The 20,873-nt window shown below is 46.5% G+C and overlaps 1 protein-coding gene across 1 annotated transcript; it reads right to left on the minus strand.

Annotated features, from left to right (window-relative positions):
• Positions 1–345: 345 nt before the first annotated feature.
• LOC127197544 (phosphatidylethanolamine-binding protein 1-like) lies at positions 346–909 on the minus strand. Its single transcript, XM_051155481.1, has one exon. The coding sequence runs from the start codon at positions 907–909 to the stop codon at positions 346–348; it is 564 nt and encodes a 187-aa protein (XP_051011438.1).
• Between the last annotated feature and the right edge of the window lie 19,964 nt (positions 910–20,873).

Below are 20,873 nucleotides of genomic sequence, written 5' to 3' on the forward strand. Positions count from 1 at the left end.
CACTATGTCTCTTTGTAACTGTCCATACTTTGCCTTCTTCTTGTAGGCCCGGTCTTTTTCCTTGGATTTTTGCCTTCTTTACTTTTGGAGTTACTATTATTAACAATATAACAACCTCATCACAGTGCCGGATATTCACCATATGGAGTTTAAATTCAATCAAAAGGAACTGGGACATGCAACTCTTTGGAACCTTTAGGGCAAGCTGCAAGAAACAGTCACCTTAAACAGCTCAAGTCTCCTCTATGCAAGGTGGGAGTGGGAAGAGGAGAGTCATGCCACGCATTGTTAAGCCAGATAGATAACACCGCTCGCTGTGGTGGCTGCGACTGTCGCGTGGCTCACCTATTTCCCAGACAGCTGTTTGTGGAGCTTGGGCACATAGTCGTCCCATTCTGCCTGGTAACATGTGCCGGCCACCGGGGTTCCCAGGTGATACTTCTTGCGGAAGGCTGCCACTTTGAACTTGCCGCGGCGATCTCCAGAGCGGTTGCTGAGGATGGGCTCGTCACACTTAAGTGCCTTGTCCTGCTCGTACACCAGCCAGACGTAGCGATGGAGGCCGGTGCCACTGGGAGGCGCGGAGCCTACGTAATCTGTGAGGACCTTCCCACTGCTGATGTCGTTGCCTTTCATGTTGACCACCAGAAAATGGTGCCACTCCCTGTACTTAGGGTCTTTTCTGCTAGGAGCATCCGGGTCTGTGAGGACCAAGGTGTAGAGTTTCCCTGGGTCAAGGCCATCCCATGAAATGCTGCTGGGTCTATTCTTAACCTGGGTGGGTGTCAGCACTTGGCCCAGCTCATCCACCTCCACTCCAGCATAGGTGACCTGCAGTGGGTGCTGGGGTCGCTCGTCCACCTCCAGTAGGCTCAGCGGCCCAGCCCACTTGCTGAGGTCTGCGGGCATAGCGAGATGCTCTGGTGGCAGTTGGGTGCGAACTGGAACCCACGCGCTTCACTGAGAACGGATTGTGATCTCGCGAGCCCTGTAGGTGGGGATGGGGGTGGGGGTGGGGGTGGGGGTGGGGAATGGGGTGGAGGGGGCGTTAACACATACCTCAATGAACAATGCCAAAATGGAATCAAGAAATAATTCAATTTTTAAAAACTTAGAAAAAATATGAAAACCATAGTGTGAAAAGTACAAGATTGCTGAAAGATAATAGACAGGCTCCAAATGAATGAAAATCGCTCCGTGGTTGTGGATCAGACTTAGGAATTAACAAGAAATAATTGTCCTTTAAGATGGTGTGTAACCAGGCTCGGTGGCACTCATCTGTAATCCCAGCACTCGGGAGGCAGAGGCAGGCAGATCTCTATGAGTTCGAGGCCAGCCTGGTCTACAAAGGGAGTCCAGGACAGCCAAGGCTACACAGAGAAACCCTGTCTTGAAAAAAACAAACCAAACCAAAACAAAACAGCAGCAACAACAAGGTGTGTAGAGTCACCGAAACTGCTGAGTTTCACTTTTGAATGGACAGATTTGCAAGGAGCCAGAATAGTTAAAACTCTTTTGAAAACGAACAAAGTTGAAAAGATGCACATGTTTTCTGATGTAAAGTCAGCACAAAGCAATAGTAATTATGCACACTAGCATAATGGGAAACACAGGGATCTGTGCACTAGTGTCACAGCCAGATGTACACTCACATGAAGCCATTTTCAGCATAGACACCAAAGCACTCAATAGGGGGAGAGAACAGTTTTCAGTGAGTGGGTCTGAAGTCACTGGACATTCCCATGCAGAACAATGCTGGCCCCTAGCCCAACATCAGATAAAAGTTACTGCAAAACAGAGCAAGGACCTACCTACATCTAAGAGGTTCTACAACTTTTAGAAGAAAACATGGGGCTAAATTATTATGCCTTTGGATTTGATGGCGTATTCTTAGCTATAATACCAAGATGTAGGTTGGTAAGATGGCTCAGTGCATAAAGGTATCTGTTCACAAGCCTCTAGTTTGATCCATGGGCCCCATGTGGTGAAATTTGTTCTTGGGCCTCCGCACATATGCCATAGCATGTGAGACCCCCCCACATATTCACACACACACACACACATTAGATTTCATAAAAAGTAAAATATATTCTGTGTTTCCAAAAGTTTTATTAACAATGAGAAAAGGCAGGAATGGGCCAGTAAGATGGCTCATGAGGTAAAGGCATCAATCAGCCACCAACCTGACTATTTGGGCTCCACATGTGTGAAGGAGAGAGCTAACTCCCACAGCTTGTCCTCAGACCCCTGCACACATGGATGAGCACACTCCCCTTAACATCCACATTAGATAACGTCTTAAAAATTTTTACTTGAAAAACAAGAAAAGGAAAAATATAAATATAAAATGGATTTTTACACATCTTTGCAGATCATATATTTGGTAATAATTTTATGTCTTGAGTCTAAAGAATATTTACAATTTAATGATAAATTCCACCTAATCTAAACAATGGGTCAAGGCTTTGAGCAGAGACCTGTCTTAAGAAGATACGAATGGGTTGAAGAGATGGCTCAGCGGTTAAGAGCACTGTCTGGTCCTCCATAGGTCCTGAGTTCAATTCCCAGCAACCACATGGTGGCTCATGACCATCTGTAATGGAATTTGATGCTCTCTTCTGTTATACATGTAAATAGAACACTCATATAAATAAATATTTTAAAAAAGAAGGTACAGACGTGATCAAGAACACACGAAAAGATAGTAGACACTGTAGGGCATCAGGACAGTGCAGATCAATATTGTAATGCCAGTTCATTACCCACCCAGGTTGGCTAGAACAAGAGCCAAGTACAACAAGTGCTGGTGGGTGCATGGAAAAATAGAAACCCTCATAGACTCCTGGTAGAGATGAGAAATGGTACTGTTTGCTCTTCAAGTGACTGCCCATAAAAGTTACTTTACTACCCAGTGTGAGTTTCTGGATATATACACCCAAGAGAAGTGAAAATACCGACCCACATAAAAAGCTGTATATCAGTGTTTATAGTAACAGGATTCACAATAGCCCAGAGCTGGAAGCAACCCAATGTCCATGAATGGATGCATGGATAAGCAGAACACCGATAAACAATGGGAACAGAATTGTATTTAGCCATAAAAGGAAGTGAAGTTCTGACACACGCTATAACATGGATGGACTTTGAGAGCATAATGGTAAATACCCATCAGCCAGAAGATACTATGCTCTGGGCCAATAAAAAGACTCAGTGGATAAAGGTACTTTTCAGACAAGCCTGGTGACCTGAGTTCCAGACCCAGAGCCCACAGAGAGTGGAAACAGAGAACAAAACTGACAAAGCTGTCCTCTGACCCCTAATCACACTGCAGCATGCGAGCCCCTGCCTCCTTGAAGCACGCACACACACACACACACACTAATAAATAAATTTACCCCCCCCCAAGTCTCTATGACTCTAAAAGGCAAATGTGCAGAGATGAATAGAGAAGTCTTCCAGTGGTTGTGTTGTGTGGCAGGCCAGAGAAACAAGGAATTGACAGCTAAAGGGCACAGAGTTCATTTTGCCATGAAGAAAATAGTCTTCGTTTGAGGGTGTTGATGGCTTACATGTATCTGAGACCATCCTAAAAACAGACACCAAACTGTACCTTTTGAGTGGTTGAATTATATGACATGTGAGTTGTATTTCTATAAAGCCATGATGTAAGACAAACAAACAAAAAAACCAAGACATTGCCAGTGACTTTAGTATCTGAAGGCTCCATGGAGGAACAGAGGATCTTCTTTCTAGCTAGTCCTGCCTGTTGTCAGGTGGCTCTAGCTTGTCACTATGCGGGCTTCCCCACTGAGACAGTGAATGTACTTACAGGTAGCCTTGTCTTCCCCAGAGAGGGTGATCCAAGACAGATGGGGTGAGAATTGTAGCACCAAGACAGCCTAATCCTGGAGACTGTGCTCAGACATTCTTGCAGAGTTCTGTTGATTACACAGGTCAGCCTACTCAGTGCGGAGTGGTTAGCCAAGGGTGAGAGCACCAAGGGTAACAGTCCGTCAGAAGCAGTTGGAGCCTGGCTAGCACTGGTGCGCTGAAAGCTTTCAGTATGAACTGGGACAGTAAGTATAAGACACTTAGTAAATGTTAACCTACTAGGTAAATATTAAATATCCATTTTATAGTTGACCTAGGTTGTGCAAAGCTAGATGTGGCTTATCCATATTTGCTGTTTTATTTACTCAGAGCTCTTAAAGAGTCCTAGAATTCTGGGACTCTTGGCCAAATTAAGGTACATTTTTTTTTTTTTTTTTTTTTTTTTTTTTTTTGAGATACCGTTTCTCTGTATAACAGCGTAACAGCCCTGGCTGTCTTGGAATTTGCTTTGCAGTCCATGCTGACCTCAAACTGACAGAAATGCTCTTGCCTCTGCCCCCCAGTGCTAGGATTAAGGGGGTGCATGTGCTGTCACTGTTGCCCCTGCTGCCACCACCACTGCCCATCACAGTTTTTTATTTGTTTATGAGTGTGTGTGTGAGTGTGTGTGTGTGTGTGTAGAGGTCAAAGGATATCTTATGGGAGTCGGTTCTTTTTGTCAGGTCCAAAGGAAACTCCGTTGCGTCACATTGCAAATGGCTACCAGTGATGCTTTTCACATAGCATAGTGCATGCTGGCCACCAGGCTCCCTCAGCATCACAGGCACCTGTTACTCACTTCAAGGTCCATGCTAGTGTCCTAGCTCCTCCACCTGCTCCCTACCCAGACTCCCCCAGCTCACAGGCTTCCCTCCCCTCAGCTGCTCCTTATAACTTTGGTATTTTGGCTATACTCTCTCTGTCGCCCTCTCTCCCCTTCCCCCTCTCTCTCTGTCTTTCTCCTCCCTATCTCTCTTCTCTCTCCCCCAAGCCCCACACCCCACCTTCTACACCTCTCTCTGCTGGGCTCCTGCTTCTCTCATGGCCATGTTTAGTCTACTTCTTTCTCTCTCTGCTCTGGACTCTTTCTGAAGATCCTTCCCTTTAACCAGACGATGGATCAGCCATAGCATCCATTTACACACTTTCCTTCCACCATGTGTGCCCTAGACTGACCTCAGGTCATGGGGCTTGGTGGCAAGCACCTTTACTTGCTGAGCCATCTCACTAGCCCCCTTGCGGTATATTTTTGAGACTATGAGTCTCTATTGGCATTTAGTTTTCAGGAGGAGATACAGATATGAGGGGAAAGCTGGTAAGTCTAGCATTTACCAGGAGCAAGACCCAAAGTTCTTTGGTCTTTTTGTCTTGCTTGTGGAGTGGACACAGCTTTATGTGGGTTGAAAGGTATGCTGTAAAATTAACAAAGAGAAGGGAAAACAAACTCAGCATGGACATGCTGGGTGCGTCTGGGGAGAAGCACTTCACACTCCCGCTTGTGTGGCTGTGTGTGTGTGTGTGTGTGAGTGATTTGGCTCTGCTTCAGGCCAGCCCCGGGGGTGCGGTTTCAGACAGGATGGAGATGAGGGTGTGGTGGCCAGATGTCTGTGACCCACCAGCTCCCTGCCCTTTCAGCCACCTCTCCCTCCCAAGCTGATGGCTTGAGAGACACAGCACACTGAAGCCTCTAGAGGCCAGGTCTGGGGGCTGCTGGCAAGCCCAGTGTGTCCTGGGTCCTGCTGCCTAGGATTTTCTCACAGGCAGTCTATGGAATGCAGGCTCAGCATGGCTGTGAGGACAGCTTCCAGTTATCCAGGAAATGTCTTTCATTAGTCACGGATCCTCACTTAACTTTCCGAGCCTTGCCTGCTATCTGCAGGGGTCTCTCAGGAAGTGTCTGCACCCAGTTAGCTTCAGCTGATCCACTCGGCTGTATAAGGTGTTTCGTGCTTTAAAGATCACGTACCTGAACAAGACCAGGAATGACTTCCGTTGCCCAATGCAGACAGGGCAAATTCCACATGGTCCTATCCCGTGATGAAGAGCCACCAACAGTCACTGGCTGCTGAAACAGTTGCCTTAAGGGACAAACTCCCATATATGCTGTCCAATCCTAAGTGATCAGCATTGGACACACACACACACACACACACACACACACACACACACACACACGTATGTGCGCTATATGTATGTATATGCATGTATAGCTTTGCTTTTGTGTGTGTGTGCGTGTGTGTGTGTGTAACAATAATAAAGAAGAGATTGTGAATTTAGGATGAGAGGAGTTACATAGGGGAAAGGGAGGGTTTGAAGTAGATCAGTGTATGAAAACAAAACAAAACCCTGTTAATTAAGAAAAGCAAATTGCTTGCCATTGTATTCAACTTTTCTGGAATGTTCAGGAGTCTTTCATATCAGTGGGACCCTGGCCTGTAGGTTATGCTTCCCTTCTTCGGTGGCCAAGAACATGGGCAGGTGAAAGGGGACCCTTCCCATATGGTTGCACACGGCTAGAAACCTGTTGGCAAAGCCTTGGCTCCCACGTTTCCTCCCAGCTCACCGGCCCTGACGTATAACCCAGGAGCTTCCTTTGGAAGTTGATGAGAAGACGGAATCTTGCCTGGAGACTGCTACAAGATGAGGTTATGATAACAAGATAAAAAACAGTTCCGATTCTCAGTGAGCTTTTCAACCCCAGGGTGATCTCTAGAGGTCAGGGAATTAGCTCAGTGGGAGAAAGCTTGCCTGCAAAACTCAAGGCCTTGGGTTTGGTCCTCCTCCTCCTTTTCCTCCTTCTTCTTCCTCTCTCTCTCTCTCTCTCTCTCTCTCTCTCTCTCTCTCTCTCTCTCTCTCTCTCTCTCTCTCTCTCTCTGTGCGCGCCCGCTTGCGCTCTGGATTCAGTTGCACCTTTGAGGCTCCTTTAAGTTCGAATGAGAAGGCCAAGTTTGGCTTGGGCTCCATCCTGGTGCAGGCTTGTTCCTCTGTGGACATGTAGAAGCCAGAGAGTCCTCCTTATGGACTGACCTAGTTGCTCTTGTCCTGTGGCCTCTTTCTCATGTAACAGTCCTTATTGTCTAAATTTAATCAACTTATAACCAATATCCTCCTGCTTTCCCCACCTCTGACAAATTCATTCATACACTCACGTCCTTCCCTTCTTTTTCCCTTGCTCATTCCTCTCCTCTCCTCTCAGCTCGCTTTTCTTCCCCGCCCTTCTCACCTCTGGAGCACTTGTGCGGAGTGGTAATATTTGATAACTGACTGACCCATCCCTGCAATCCACAGGCAGGAGGTAAACAAATATAAACAAACGAACAAAAAAGAACTCTACCAGACAATCTCATTTGACCTGTAGGATTCTCCACTGTCACACATGTATCGTTGATTCTGCCTCAAATCTCAATTTCTGTACTTTATTTTTCCACTTCCTGAATTAAAAAGCTATTATTCATAGCTCCCCACTCCCACTCCAAGAAACAAACAACCTTTAGCTTTCTGTGGGTGGCCTGGAAGGGTTCCTGAGCAGATGTTCTGGGGATTTGCTTTCAGCATTTGTAGACTCAGAGTCTGGCTGGCTCGAGCAGCTGTCATTGTCATCTGGGGATCTGTGCTCACAGCTTTCTACCTTTCCCTCCTGGTTCAATGCTCTTTTTCATATTTGTATTTATTCATTTGCTTGCTTATTTATTTAGTGTGTGTGATTATGGTGTTTGTGTTTGTGTGCTATGTGCTCGTGGGTGGGCATATGGAGGGTGGAGGAGGGCATCTGTCCTGTTCTGGGACTCTTCACTCTGTCCCCCCCCCCCACACACACACAGTTGCCTGGAGTTAGACTGCAGCCACCAACAGGCGACCCCCTGTCTCAGACCCTGTGCACCTTGCCCCAGCAGTGTTGGGGGGGCTCACTCCTGGCTTTTTACATGAGTGTTAGGATCTGAATTCAGGTCCTCTTGCCCACATAGCAAGCAAGTGTTCTTCTGGCTGCGTGGTCTCTCCAAGGAAGCCCAAGAGAACCGTTTGTTCCCTAAGAAAACATAGGTAAAAATGGCCTAATCCATGAGAAAGTAGCAGAAGGTAGACTATGAAGTGAACTTGGCAGGGCCAAGAGCAACTTTGAAATGATCTCAGAAGCAGAAACTTCATCAGGATACCAGTGAGCAGGATGGAAAAAAGTTTGAATAATTTGATGAGAAAATCAGCAAAGCTAAAACAAATGAAATGCAATAGACATTCAGAGAAACAAGAAAAAAAAGTATCATTTGAGTATTTAAAATGAACATGAAAGACAGGGGAAAAAACACTACTTTTTATAAATTAAAAAAAGTTAAAAATTTGAGATATTTGAGTGCTTTATTTCAAGTAATTATTACTATTATTATTGTTAGTATGTGATAATGATGGTGATGATGATGATGATGTCAGGGTCTCATGTAGCCAGACTGGCCTCAAATTCCCTGCGTAGACAAGGATGACCTTGAACTTTGGCTTTTCTTGCCTCTACACCCTGAGTACTGGGACTGCAGGCATACATCAATATACCTGGTTTGTGAGGTGCTGGGCATCCAACCCAGAGCTTCGTGCATGCGAGGCAAAGATGCCACTAGCTGAGCTACATATCCAGCCTTCAAGTAATGAGAGTAACTTCTTCCACTTCAGCCTTCCATTCAGACATGGCCGTGTTCTCCATCTTTTCTAGAAGCCCAGTTGGAGGGCTCTGAAGATCTTTATGGAGGGGTGAATTAGAGGGGCCATTTTTTCAGTGCTTGTAGGATTTTGAGAGCCCAGAGTCTTGACCTTTCCCTAATGAGCACCCCTAACTTCCTTCTGTCTGGGACAGCTTATTCCCCCTTCTCTGACACTAAGGAAGATTAAAAAGAGGATTATGATCTGGGAAAGCCACCTGATCATAAGTCATGAGCTCAGAGACAGTGACTCCAGCTCAGGAAACCCCACTGGAGTCCGGTTATAATCTCAGTTACCTGTGGAGTAGCCTCGAGCTTATGGTCATGCAGGACTGATGTGGTTGGCTCCATGTGGGAAAGATTAAGCTTTGTCACAGGTGGAAGCAATCTTGGCGGGCTTTACCCTTGGGGCACCCCATGAATACCTTGTGACAGACTGAGTGGAGCTATCCTGGGCCTGGAATTCAGGAAGCAGACCTGGGAACCCTACCTGGGCTATTGTTTTTCTAATTGACCCTCAAGGGAGAAGGAGACCGCCCTTCCCACGAGACTCAGGCAGGTGGGGGAAGAGAGAACAACAGGTTCAGCCCGGGCTTGAGTGCGTGTGGAGCAGCAAACAGGCTGGACCAGCACGCGGGCCAGAGAGACACCTAAGGACCCGTCCCATGGAACGGATACCGGAAGGTTCACTCTTTTGTCCCTTTAACCTTTTTTCCTTCTTGTGTAAGCTAGTTGGGTTGTATAATAAAGTTTAATTATTAAGAAACAGAGCCAACAGCTCCAGGTCATCCTCTCTGGCCAGGCTTTTTGTACCTTCCCTCTGTATTGGAAGTGGTGCTGGAGGATGGCTGCAGGCCATACCACTGTAGAGACTTCAGGTTGAAGTCACTGAAAAGGCTTCATCTGAGTGGCTACCTTCCCTCCCTGTTGGAGGCAGAATAGAGGTCAGGTTTGCCACCCAATGATTATGTGGCTCTTGTCTTATCTTGCTATCACTCGGGGAGCCAGGGTGGTCAGCCAGCTGTCAATGAAGAAATGGAGGCATGCATGAGAGGGTTAATTCAGGAATTCCCATGGAAGATGGTCATGATGAACAACTCCGATCTTTCCCAGGGGCTCAGACTCTCTCTAGTTGTCACTGTCGGAGCTCTTCTCAGGCAAAGACAACCACAGCAGGGAGCAGAGTGGTCCATTTCAGCTTGGCGAGCCATGGAGGCTTACTGCCAGGCTCCACACCCAGATGAACACAGGAGGCCTGGTACTGACATCACCACACACTTGGCATTGTGAACTTGTTGCTTCAAGGACTAGTTAGTGCCCAAGCCCTGCCTGTAGACTGACAGGACACCATGTGTGGCCGAACTCATGGTTTGCAATGCAACCTTACCACTGATAAGCAAGATGGTGGAACCCAAGTGCATGCACCTTGTACTTATGAGCATCTTATCTAAGGCTAGAAATGATGAGGCACATGTGGCTCACCTACTCAGCTTGGCTTGTGTCCTGGCATGGTCATCAGTGTCCACATCTCTGCTACTAGTCCCTGGGGTAGAGTCAGGCAGGAGGAAGAGCCCCTTGTCCAGCAACAGTTCCAGAGCTCCTATATTACAGGGAGCCTCCTCCAGAGAGTAGAGTAGGCCATGAACCTATAGTGGTGGTGGCAGTGGGGATTTGGCTGGGATGCTTGAAAAAAAAGTAGGAGACAATTCATCCTATTTTCTACCACCAGATAGACAAGGCTTCTGTTCTTATGTGAAGTCTCAGACCTGGGGTGCCATCATCTTCATGACCTCATGGAGTTTCTTCTCCAACAAGGTCTAGGATGCCCTGGATCCCTGGAGAATCCAAGGATATTGAAGGCACGGACACAGACAGACCTGCTGGATTCCATGCTGATCTCTTGCCCAGCGATCCAAATTGACAAGGAAGACAAGAGTTAGAAGAAGGAGATACCACCTCTCAGTTGGTTGGTCTATACTGTTAAGATTTTGGATTTTAAAATCACCTAGGATTCACACCTGTAGGAGTGTCTGTGAGGGTGTTTCCAGAGTGTTAAAGGAGGGGGAAGGACTTACTTTGAAGTGGGAATTCTTCAGTAGTCCTGGTTACCCAGTTGTCACCCAGAACTTTCATGTCACCAGTGCCACTACCTCTACAAGACCGCAGTGGCACCAGGCCCCACCCATGCACGGTACACACTGGGGAGTATGAGGCAACACCCAACACTGAGAACAGTGTTTTGAGCAGCAGCTGGCCTTCCAAACTGTGCATCACCATTCCTAGGGCCTTTTGTATCTATAGAACTCAGATCTGGCCAGGCGTGGTGGGGCACGCCTTTAATCCCAGCACTTGGGAGGCAGAGGCAGGTGGATCGCGATGAGTTCGAGGCCAGCCAGGTCTACAAAGCGAGTCCAGGACAACCAAAGATACACAGAGAAACCCAGTCTCAAACAAAACAAAACAAAACAAAAAATTCGCATCTGTGAAAACTTACCAAAAATGTCAAGCTCCTTCCAGATCATCCATTGGAAACATGGAACAGAGTAGAAGTCCCTAAGGATGTCATGGGCTTATTTCTGAGGTGATACTTTGTGCTATTCCTGAGATTCATGTATGTATGTATGTATGTATGTATGTATGTATGTATGTATGTATGTTTGTTTGTTTGTTTGTTTGTTTTTTGAAGCAGAGTTTCTTTGTGTAGCCCTGGCTGTCCTGGAACTTGATCTGTAGACCAGGCTGGCCTTGAACTAACAGAGATCTGCCTGCCTCTGCCTCCCAAGTATTGGGATTAAAGCTGGAGATATGGGGCAGGGGAATTGATGTGTCTACAGAGCTGAGTGCAGTATCTCTGGCTTCTCTGGGCATCTCCCTGGTGTCGTGGGTTTTTGCCTAAGTTTCCATGGCCTTTAAGGATTCAGGATCAGAAGATGGCTACTGAGTCAGATATGATGGTGCATGCCTGTAATTCTAGTGTCCTGCAGCCTAAGATAGGTGGATTGCTTCAAATTGAGCCTAGCTTGGGCTACAAATCAAGTTCTAAACCATCCTGGGCTACATAACAAAACTCTGCCTCAACCTCCCCCGCCAAAAACAAACAAAACCACCACCACCACCACCACCACCAATAAACAAAACAAAAAACCAAACCAAAACAAAACCAAAAATCCCAAAATAGTACCACCCCATAAAACAAAACAAAGCAGGGCTCAGGAAACAGTTCGGTCACTCCAATGCTTGCTGAGCAAGCATAAGAACCCAAATTTGTATCTCCAGCACCAATAGGTGGCAACACACACCTATGATCATAGCAAGGAGGAGACAGAGACAGGAAGAGTCCTTGGAGCTTGCTAGCCAGCTGGGCTAGTAGTGCCAGATTTAGTGGGTGACCTTGTTTCAAAAAATACGGTGTAAGGAGAAGACTCAGTCGGCAAAGCACTTGCTGTACAAGCATGGGCACCAGAATTTAGATCCCTAAAACCCAAGTGGAATCTAGCCTGGTGGCCTGTGAGGGGGGCAGAGACATGCAGATCTTAGTGGTCACTGGTCAGGCCAGGCAGTGACACCAAAGTGTCATCATCAAGGTCAGTGAGAGACCTTCTTCAAAATGTAAGGTGGAGAAACACTTCAGGATGATGTCACATTGACCTCTGGCTTTTACCTGCTGCTGTGTACAAGTGTACATGTAACACACATACAGACAGACAGACAGACATATACATTCACACACAGAGACACATACACACTCATACACAGACATACAGATACACACACAGAGACACAAAGACACATACATACTCACACACAGACACGCAATCCCATAGAGACACAAACAGACAGACACACACACACACACATTCATGCTTTGCTGAGTCTCAAGTCTTATCACATTTTTCAGTATACATCTCAGGGGCTGGAGCCAGGTCAACCTCTCATCAACAGATATGTCATTTATTCCCTTGGGGGTGTCACCCTGGAATTCTTAGATGTCAACTCTCTGTTGAGGAGTCTGCCACAATTACCTCTGCCTCAGATCAGATACCCCAGGCAAGTCCCAGAAGATGGGTGTTCCCCTTTAGGAATTATTCTCACATTCTTTGAGTGCTAGGAGAGTTACTCAGCCACCAGAAACCCGTCAGGATACCCAGTCTCCAGAGCCAGGCTACAGTTCGCCAGTTCAGTGCCTCAGTTCTCCCTCAAGTTCTGTTTCCCTCTGTGCCCAGGGACGTATGCACCAACTGATTGTATCTCCGTTTCCACACACACACATACACACAAATATAGCTTGTATTTGTATATTACTTACAAGAAAGTGCCAATCAATAAAAACTTGGGTGGAGCGGGAGGGTGACTTTTCCAAAGCCTTGGCACATCTTTAGCTCCATTTGAGGTTTTATAATACATCATAACAAGGAACACTTTTGTGAAAATATTTGAATTATTGGTCAGTTTCCTTAATGGCCTTTAGTAAGGTGTTGGCTGTTACATCATTCATGTTAGGCTTAGTTGTCATAGTCTTTACTGTCTTTCTAAATTGTTGCATCGTAGTGTGTGTGTGTGTGTGCATGCATGTGTGTGTGTGTGTGTGTGTGTGTGTGTGTGTGTGTGTAAGCATGCTTGCCATAGCTCACATCTGGAGGTCATAAGCCATAGGGAGTGGGCTTTCTCCTTTGGTCATGTGGGCTCTAAAGCTTCAGCCCTCATTGTCAGCTTGGTAGCAAGTGCCTTCGTCCTCTGAGCTATCTTATGGAATTTGCTGATCACCACCAGACTCTCATTTGCTAGTGGACACGTATGCATTTGTGCAGCTCACAAACTCCTTCTCATGTTCCACAAGGCCTTACATGGTGAGTGTGTTGGTAAACGGAACCCTGTATGCATTTCCCCAGCAGGAATAACACTGTAGTAAGGCTATATTGTATATGGCCACTTACCACTACGTCACAGAGAGTTTTCAATGTTTAAGAACGTCTTAGAAACATCCAAGTAAATGGCGACACCATCCTTCTCATGGATGAATCCTAGCCTGTAATTTACAACTCATTCTCCTGTTACTGGATGGTTCTGTCATTTCTTTTCTTCTTCTTTTGTTGCTGTCATAAACAGTGTAGCAAACACCTTCTCAGAATACAAACCTTTATTACATTCCTGCCTTTGTTTCTGCTGCATCCCCAGAGGCTCAGTTAATTACTAAGTACAAAATTATAGAGGCGTTTACACCAACTGCAGATAGTTTTCCTGAGAATTACTAGTAATTTGCACTCTTACTGGCAGCATATGAATTCATGGAATCCTAGCTTTGCCAGTGTTGAATATCACCAAAAATATTTTTGATAATTTAATCTGTGTGAACGATTGGAGCCAAACGTTAGCTGTTTTTGCATCTATGAAGATCTGCTAAGATGGTGTGTTAATTTAAGAAGAAATGTAAAGCTGTAATGTGGTGGTGCACACCTGTTAGCCGCACTTGGGAGCTGAAGGCAGGTGGATAAAGCGTTTAGGGCCAGCCTGAGCTCCAAAGCAAGTTTGAGGTCAGCTTGGCCTATATGATATCCTGTTTTTGAAAATAAAAATTTCCTTTTTAACACACTTAAATGACTTATTTTCAAAAGTATGATTAAATATTTTAAATGTTTTATTACATTCAACTAAGTAGTTTTTCAACATTTTGAATTATTCTAATGGAATCATTCAAGATGCTTTTCCTGTCAGGCACCAATTAGAAGGGTAGAAATACAAAGATAAAAAGCACATAGTCCCTTTGATCTGTCATTTCCTTAGGACAGTAACAGAAGATAAAGGAAGCAGATGGATAGCAAGTAATCTGTATTTATTATGTAGTATGCAGCCTTTTCTCTCTCTCTTTCTTTTTCTTTTTTGAGACAGAGTTTTTCTATGTAGCCTTGGCTGGCCTGGAACTCACTCTGTAGACTAGGCTGGCTTTGAACTCACAGAGGTCCACCTGTCTCTGCTTCCCCAGTGCTAGCATTAAAAGTGTGTGCCATCACTGCCTGGCTACAGTCTTTGAGTTACTTAAAAAAAAAAGTATCCTCCAACATCTGTACAAGAACAGCTAATTCTATGGATTAGCTATCTGGGGTTTCGAGGTGAAATGAATTGCTCAAACCCAGGCTTCAAAAGTCAGCTTCTCACTCTGAAGCCCCTTCTGTTCTGGGAGTGCTCAAGGGTCTTGTTGTAGAGCACATGGAAGGCCACTCTAGTGAGTGGCGGAGAGCTTTTGACAAGGTCCTCAAAAGTAAGATAGGGAGGGCCCATGGATTACAGCAGGGAAGGTGGGGAGAGGAGTGGAGGTGAAGAGCCAGAGGACCCCAGTGAAGCTCCTGAGACTGGTGCACAGGCTGCTGAAGATGGCGCTGGATGAAGAGTCTAGAAGAAGCCTTGAGATGAGTGAGGCAGAGATGGAGAGGTTGGAAAGCCATGGGCTCAAGCAGAGGCCACTGCTGTAGTCACAGTGAGAGCTCCTCACTGGTCTTAAGGTTCAACCCTGGCAAGTCGCATTCCTGGTCCACCAAGCTAGCCCTGCCCACTCCAGTCTCTTCCTGTGCCCTCCCAGTGTTTTAACTGTCCTGTCATCTCCTGTGTTCTTTTAGACCAAATAGGCTATGTGTCAGCGACTGCATCAGCAAGAGGCTCCTTCCTCCCCTCAGTGGCCACTTCCATTTATTCAGCCAATCCTTCTTCTCATTCTTTCGAAACCAGGTCTCACCCTATGATCTAAGCTATGGTTAGAATTCATCTTGTAGCCCAAGCTAGGATGTAAGCACGTGCCACTGTTCCAGGCCCACACTTCATTTTAATTGTGTTTTGTCTTCCAGACTGCTCACTTCTGCTTGCAATCACACAGTCATAAGTGTTTTCCTGAGCATGGGTGGTCTCTTCTAACAGCTGTAAGTGCTGCTGGTGGAGCAAGGGGAGTCAGTATCCGTTCTGCTTTTTTAGTTTGTGGCTCAAAGGACGCATATCCTTGAAACATATCTATTTGGCGGAAGGATGATAGAACGATTGATCTGCACAAAGAATGGTGTAAGTGGCATGTGGTGGGTAAGGAGGAAAAGAGATTGTGGAAGGTTCTAGAAAGAACTAATTGCCTGGGTGATTGACTCTACGTAGGGATAAGACGCTGGGGAGTTAGGTAGGTATGGTTCTCAAGCTTAGTGCTTAAATAGTCAATTAAGAGAGGAGTTTTACCTCTTGCTAGAAAGAGAGGCTCCAGAAAGACTATGGATTTAAGTTTACACAATCAGATCAGGACGGCAACCTGAAGGAGGACAATGTCCCACAGACATTGTCTGCCGAGAGTAATCCTACAAGAAACAGTAGGGTTGAGACACATTTTCAAGGTGAAACAACTACTTAGTTAAGAAAGCAGATGTGTGGGCTGCAGAGCTGGCTCAGCAGTTAAGAGCATGTATTGCTCCTGTAGAGGACCCGAGTTCAGATCTAGTACATGCACACATTGAGATGCCTCACAACTGCCTTTAACTCTAGCTCCAGGGGGTCTGATGGCTCTGGCTTCTGTGGGCGCCAGCACATATGTATGCATAGTCACACACACACACAGAGTGTGAGCAACAGGGAGAGAGAGATGGGGGGTGGGGAGAGAGGGGGGGGGGAGGGAGGGAAAGAGAGAGAAAAGCTTTGGGAATAGAAACGAGGATTCTGTGGGTCCAGAGACAGGGGGAAAGAGCTCGCTGAGACTAGGCTATGCGGGAACAAGGAGCGAGGTGCAGACAGGAGAGACGTGTTGCCACGAATGTTCCAGAAGAGGCGGATTCCACTGCGTGGAACACCAACACCGCAGAGGAAGAATGCAGAGCAAAAGGCAGGCACCACCTTTCTGCAATTCCGTGGTGACCTTTGCAATAAAGCCTCTACAAAACACGAACTGGGGCGGCTGACCTCGGGGTGTGGCGACGGAAGGGCGATAATAATGGTATTGTAAGCAGAATGAGTAACAGAGAAAGAGTCCAGGAAGATTTTAAGATTGCTAGAGGATAGCAGAAATCTGGTAGGAGGAGAAACAAAAGGTGCTATTGGTTGAGGTCAGGAGAGTGGGCGGGGCCTGGGGGGCCACAGGAGGGAGGAGAAGGATGGTGAGATGTCAGTGCTAGCTAGGAGCTGATCATTTCTTGTAAGACTGCCGATTCCGTTGAAGTGGCAGGGGAGACAGAGTGAGTGCTGGAAGAAAGTGCAAGAACAGGTATTTACATCCGGCTTCTCAGTGCTCTCTCTTTGCACAAGTGCTAGCTGGGAAAAGCAATGAGTTGCTGCCCTTGAGCCATTGCCAGTCTGGCAGAACAAGAATGACACAGCCTCTTTAAACTACCCCAGAAGGCTGAGAACCAGGAAAAAGAAAAGAAAAGAGCTTCAGGAATGGATAGGTAGCATTCCAGGATTGCGCGCACCAGCTGGTCATAGCCATAGCCTGCCCCAGCAGTGCCCCTCTCAGGGCTGTGGGAAGAGGCGCTTTCCTGTGTACACAGGTGGGGTAGACCATAGTTCGAATTTCCAGCCTTGTCTCTGGCCCCGCCCAGCTGCTGGCAGCCTTCCCCTAGCGCTGAGAACTCTGCTGCATGGTCAGGGCTGAGCATCCCTCCTATAGCAAGTGTCATAAGGCCTCGCCCCCTCCCCACCCGCCAACTCCGAATATGAGCTCATTCACTCTCAGGGCACTGTGGAAACGTTGACCTCCCTTTGAAGCTGCCAATCAATAACTGCCCTGGGTGAGAGCATTTGCAAGCACGTCACGCTTGGGTCTTTGGTTCAAAAGCCAGCTTCTTGCATGCATGTCACACTGCAGCAGGCTGTTCTGCTTTGGTGATGATGAGGCAGCTAGACCTGATAAATGCACTTTGCTGGGATTAGATGGGAATGGAAAAACAACTGCATGGCAGAACCAAATGGCAAGAAGCCAGTGCTTGCCATCAGCTAGAGCTTGCCAACTGGAGCCACTCCCTGTGCCTTCTATGAGTCAAGAAGCCAAATTTATTTCTTCTTTCCCCTTGTGGTTTTCAAACAAAAGTTTAAAACAACTTAAAAAAAAAGTTAGTGTATATTAATTGGGTTTTCATCATCAATCATACTTCTGCTAGGAGACTAGATGGTACCTATAAGCCGCAAATCTCATGGAGGTAAAAACAGTAGGCATTGTGCATGCATGTGTACGTGTGTGTGTTAGGGATCTGGACAGAGGCAGCAAAGAGAAATGTCTAAAACCATATTTGCCAATCTTGAGCAAGCCTCATGTCTTGCATCAAGAGGGAATGCTTCCTTCTGCTTCAGTGAGGATGCTGGCAGGTCCACCTCAAGGACAGGTCACCTCATCTCTTGGGCTTGGTTCTCCTTTCCTGAAAAAGAAAATGTGATTGCTTGCACTCTGGAGGTCTGACCACCAAGAGTCATTTCCATCTCTCAGCCCATCCTCTTTTAAAATCACTTTTTTTTCCTGACATTTTGAGATTTCCCCCCTTCCCTTTCCTTCCTCCAAGAGTACATCATTCTTAAAAACAAAAAACAAAACAACAACAACAACAAAACCACCAACAACAAAACAAACCAAAATTGCTGGAATGGGAAGAGATTTCTTTGTGAAAACCTCTTCTTCAAGGACTATGAGGCCTGTGAAAGAATGCCATTTTCTTCAGAGTAGATTATGTTCTGTGGTATTTAACTACCTATTTAACTTATTTAACTATCTGATTAACCAAATAGGCAACCAGTAAACTAACTAGCCATTAACCTACTAACTAAATAGAGCCTGAATACAGCCAGAGTTAGCAAAGATCTGCTATGAACACTGGACCATGAGGCTTGGCAGACCTCTGGAGCCATAGCTTCTGGCAGACTCCAGCTGGAAACCTCAGTAACTTCTGTGGCCGTCTGAAATGCTCAGCAGCAATTTCTAAGCATGTCTTTTCTTTACTCTTGGGTAGCCAGACAGCAGCCCCAGGATGCTTCGTGACACACACCTGTACCTGCCGAGGACTTCTCTATTTGCAGGACAGTTTCACAAGGCCCTGCCAAAAGTGGAGAGAGGCCACGTGTGTGTGCACTTTCAGTCACATGACTCATGACTCAGGTGTGTTCTGGTTCCTGCTTGTCACAGGGTATGGGAACCTGGGAGAAAAGGTGAGAACTGACTGTGTGGTGTTCTCTGGGAGGGTCCAGGGTTGGGCAATGGTTTGTTGTTCTACAGGCTGCCCTGACCCTTTTTATGTGAGTGCAATAAAGTTAGCATACAGACACAGAATTGGTGCCTTCAGATGGTTCAGAGCCACTGAAATCGGCACTGAAGTCGGAGGTGGAATGTATTTGAATGAAATAGGTTGGTGTCTGACCTCCCACAGGGAAAATATTTCTCTGCTCTCTAACCTGAATCCACCCTGCCACATTTAGCATGCTTGTTCTTGCTCTGCTAGACAGAGAGGAAAATTCATTCTATCGCAGGAAGAATGTCTAAAGTGACCTGGGGAGAAAATGCTAATACTGCCAGCGCACAGCTGTCTGCTCTTTCAAACTGGATTATGAAAGTCCCTTCCTTTATTGTTTAATGTTTTTTTTTTATTATCTGAAGATTATACGCATGCGTGTCTGTCCCTGCGGGTAGTCACGTGTACAGCATCCCCTGAGGCCAGGAGAGGTGATTTGACGGCTCGGAGCTGGAGTTAGTGGTTGTTGTAAGCTGCCATGTGGGTGGCTGGAACCGAGCCTGAGTCTTTTGAAAGAGCAGCAAATGCTTTTGAAAGCCGAGCCCCCTCTCCAGCCCCTTCCTTCACGATCCTCACCATTGAGCCGGTCCTTTCCACCTAGGGGGTGGAGAACACAGAAGCTCTGAGTTGCTCTCATATAGAGTGTTACTTTGAAAATCCTTTGTGGGATCTACCGCAGAGCACAATGCTCTGGATCTCCAGGTGGGACTCATTCTCTTTAGTGTGACAGGATGTCCCAAAAAGAGCCAGGACTTTGATTTGCTTGTTTGGAGTCAAAAGCACACACCTATCAGGTGTCGCCTGAGACCTGGTTGGCTCCTCTGAGACCCTCTGTTTACTCCTCCGGAAATAGCCAGAGAGGGCTTTAATGTCTTCAGTCACTGTGAAGGCAAAGGAATGTGTATGACAGTGGCAGGACAATGGCTGTCACTCAAGAAGTGACCCACAAACAATTGTTCATTGGCTTTCAAGGCAGGGCCTATAACTTCCGTTTCCTTTCTCCTTCTCTCCCCACTTCCTTTCTTTTTAGAGTTTTGAAGACAAGGTCTTGCTCTGTATTCCTGGCTGACCTGGCAGTGGCTAATGCAGCACAGGCTGAACTTGTGGCCATACTTGTGTCTCAGCCTTCTGAGTGCTGGAGTTCGGAAGTATGTGCCACCACACCCAGATTACATTTCCTCTGCCTCCTCCTCTGCCTCCTCTTTATGTTTTTTGGTTTTCCGAGACAAGATCGCCTGTAGACCAAGCTGACCTTCAGCTCTCATCCTCCCGGCCTCGAGCTCCCAAGAGCTGAGCAAACAGGCTTGTGCCACCATGCCTAACTTTTAAACCTCCATAGGTTTTCTAGATAAGTGTGTGGCTTAGCCCACTGCACAAACTTGGTGGCCATGTTGAATGACTATTTGGATGGCAGTTGAGGACAAACAATCTAGAAAGGACTTAGGACCATTCTGTGGCCTGAGAAGCCTAGGATTAAAGGTCTTCATTTCAGAGACACGAAAAGAGATGAAACAGGGTACTGAGTCTCTCTGTGTGAGAACCGGGGGTGGGGGTGGGGGGTAGGCAGAGCCACAGAATGAGATTAAGGTTGTTGTTGTTGGTGGTGGTGGTGGGGGAACAGAAAGCTGATGGGCATGGTCCTAAGAGAGGCCTGGAGCCTGCATGTGTTAAAAACATGGAACCAATGATGCTTCCCTTGCTCTTTGTAATTTCAGCTGCTCTCTCAGTTCACCTTTGAGCCCTCACCTGTCTTTACTGCAGCATTTCAAGTCACCATTTCCGGACCTTATCTATGGGGGGTGGGGTGGGGCGTCTCTGTCCAGTGACCCATTCAGATGCCATAGGAGGAGCCCTTGTTGTTGCTAAAAGAATTTCTTTTCCTTAGAAAAACAGGGCCTTGCCTCCATCTGGTTTCTTAGTGCTCTCTGCAATCCTGGGTCACATGACATGGCGACAGACGTACTCAAGTGAGTGCCAGGGTAGCATGAAGTGGGCAGAAATTAAGAATTAGTTATGGCTTAAAAAGAAAAATCACCAAGACCGGAGCAGGTGAAGAGACAATGCAAAAATGTAGTGGATAGGTTCTCAA

This window comes from Acomys russatus, chromosome 13 (genome assembly GCF_903995435.1).
Source record: "Acomys russatus chromosome 13, mAcoRus1.1, whole genome shotgun sequence".
Taxonomy (NCBI): Eukaryota; Metazoa; Chordata; class Mammalia; order Rodentia; family Muridae; genus Acomys; species Acomys russatus.